The sequence below is a fragment of the Parambassis ranga genome, chromosome 7, assembly GCF_900634625.1.
Source record: "Parambassis ranga chromosome 7, fParRan2.1, whole genome shotgun sequence".
Taxonomy (NCBI): Eukaryota; Metazoa; Chordata; class Actinopteri; family Ambassidae; genus Parambassis; species Parambassis ranga.
The window spans coordinates 2,691,086-2,692,721 of record NC_041028.1 but is presented as its reverse complement, the minus strand read 5'-3'; the positions used below and the strand labels follow the sequence as shown (position 1 = coordinate 2,692,721).

General features: G+C 48.8%; 1 protein-coding gene across 3 annotated transcripts in view; it reads right to left on the bottom strand.

Annotated features, from left to right (window-relative positions):
* ptpn18 (protein tyrosine phosphatase non-receptor type 18) overlaps nt 1-1,239 on the bottom strand; it is a 7,593-nt gene extending 6,354 nt beyond the window's left edge. For 2 of the 3 annotated variants that reach the window (XM_028409659.1, XM_028409661.1), the window contains exons 1-3: nt 780-1,239; nt 327-435; nt 141-217 (exon numbers count right to left, since the gene is read on the bottom strand). In XM_028409659.1, the coding sequence (XP_028265460.1) occupies nt 141-217; nt 327-435; nt 780-851 (258 nt within the window). In that variant the 5' untranslated portion in view covers nt 852-1,239. The remainder of the gene's footprint in view (nt 1-140; nt 218-326; nt 436-779) is intronic. The other variant, XM_028409660.1, reaches the window with a different exon arrangement.
* Between the last annotated feature and the right edge of the window lie 397 nt (nt 1,240-1,636).

Sequence of the window (1,636 nt, the reverse complement as noted above, 5' to 3'; positions counted from 1 at the left end):
ACACAGACACAAACACACAAACACAGACACACACACACAAACACAGACACAAACACAGACACACACACACACAGACACACACACATTATCAGTAGTTATTGATCTGAGTGAAAGACAAACTGATGATGAGGAGTTCTCACCTTGATGAAGCTGGCATTGATGTAATCAGAGTCAAAGTCTGAGGTCAGCAGAGACAACACCACCCGAGACTGGTCATCTACACACACACACACAGTTAGTTTGTGAGTCCACAGTGTTTCTGTGTGTGTATGTTTAAAGTGTGATGCGTCCATGTGGAGGACAGCAGAGGACGAGCGTCTTCGTACACGGCAGGATGTCTTTGTATCTGTTCTTCTTGATGTTTTCCTTCAGAGCCCCCACCTCAGCGCTCAAACCCAGATCCCTCTTTAACGCCAGGGACCGTGAACGCAGCACCTGTCACACAAACACACACACACACACACACACACACACAGATCAGCAGCAGAGTAACATCACTGTCAAACACACAAAAACAACCACAGCATCAGTGGACGCCAGCTGCCCCCCCCCCCCGAACCTGAGGTGTGTCTGTGTGTGTGTCTGTGAACACTTTCTCTGAATGAGTCACACAGAGGAACCAGCAGCTGCCGAGTTAAGGTCCGAGCTCAGAGCGTCATGTTGTGTAAATGTGTCCCTCACAGGAAGCCACAGCCTCAGACTTACTCAAGTTCTTCTCACTTATGTCCTGAAACGTCACATGCAGCTTAAACCTGCTGCTCGGTCCTAAAGACACTCACGCTGTACTCCTGCTCCACAGAACCAGGATCCACAGCCTTCAGGGAGGACAGCAGGGACGGCAGCAGCTCCATGTCCGGTCCAAAAACATCCACACAGAGCAGGTCCAACAGGACAGGTCCAACAGAACAGGTCTAACAGAGCAGGTCCACACAGAGCAGGTCCACTCAGAGCAGGTCCAACAGAACAGGTCCACTCAGAGCAGGTCCAACAGAACAGGTCCACTCAGAGCAGGTCCACACAGAGCAGGTCCACTCAGAGCAGGTCCACTCAGAGCAGGTCCACACAGAGCAGGTCTAACAGAACAGGTCTGGCTGTCAGAGCAGCGACTGTCCAGACAAAACTGAAATTGAAATAAAAAACCTTCCGAGGTTGTTTTAGTTCTCTCTTCACCTCTGAGTGTGTGTGTCTCAGTTCTGCCTCTGTACTTAACCACTTCACCACCCGTGTGTGTGTGTGTGTGTGAATAATTTACCAGCAGATAAAAGAGCCTCTGTCTGAACAAGGAAGTGTGTGAATCAAATAAAAGTTACAAAGTTACTTCACTGAATGTTTACACATATTTCCACACACACACGTTCTGTTGTGCCACAACATGTGATTCAAACTGCTGTGAAACACACAAACACCACCTGTAACCACCACAGCCTGTCGGTGTGAGGACAGACACACACCCGATCTATGTAACAACTTTTTATCAGTCTTTATGAGCCCAACACACACTCACAGAGTGCTGGCAGGGAGGGACACACAAGAGGAAGAGACGCACAAGGAAACTAGGATTTCAAAATAAAACAGGAAGTGGACTCAAACAGAAGACAAATACACCACAGCCCCCTGACAGGAACCAGAACCCGAG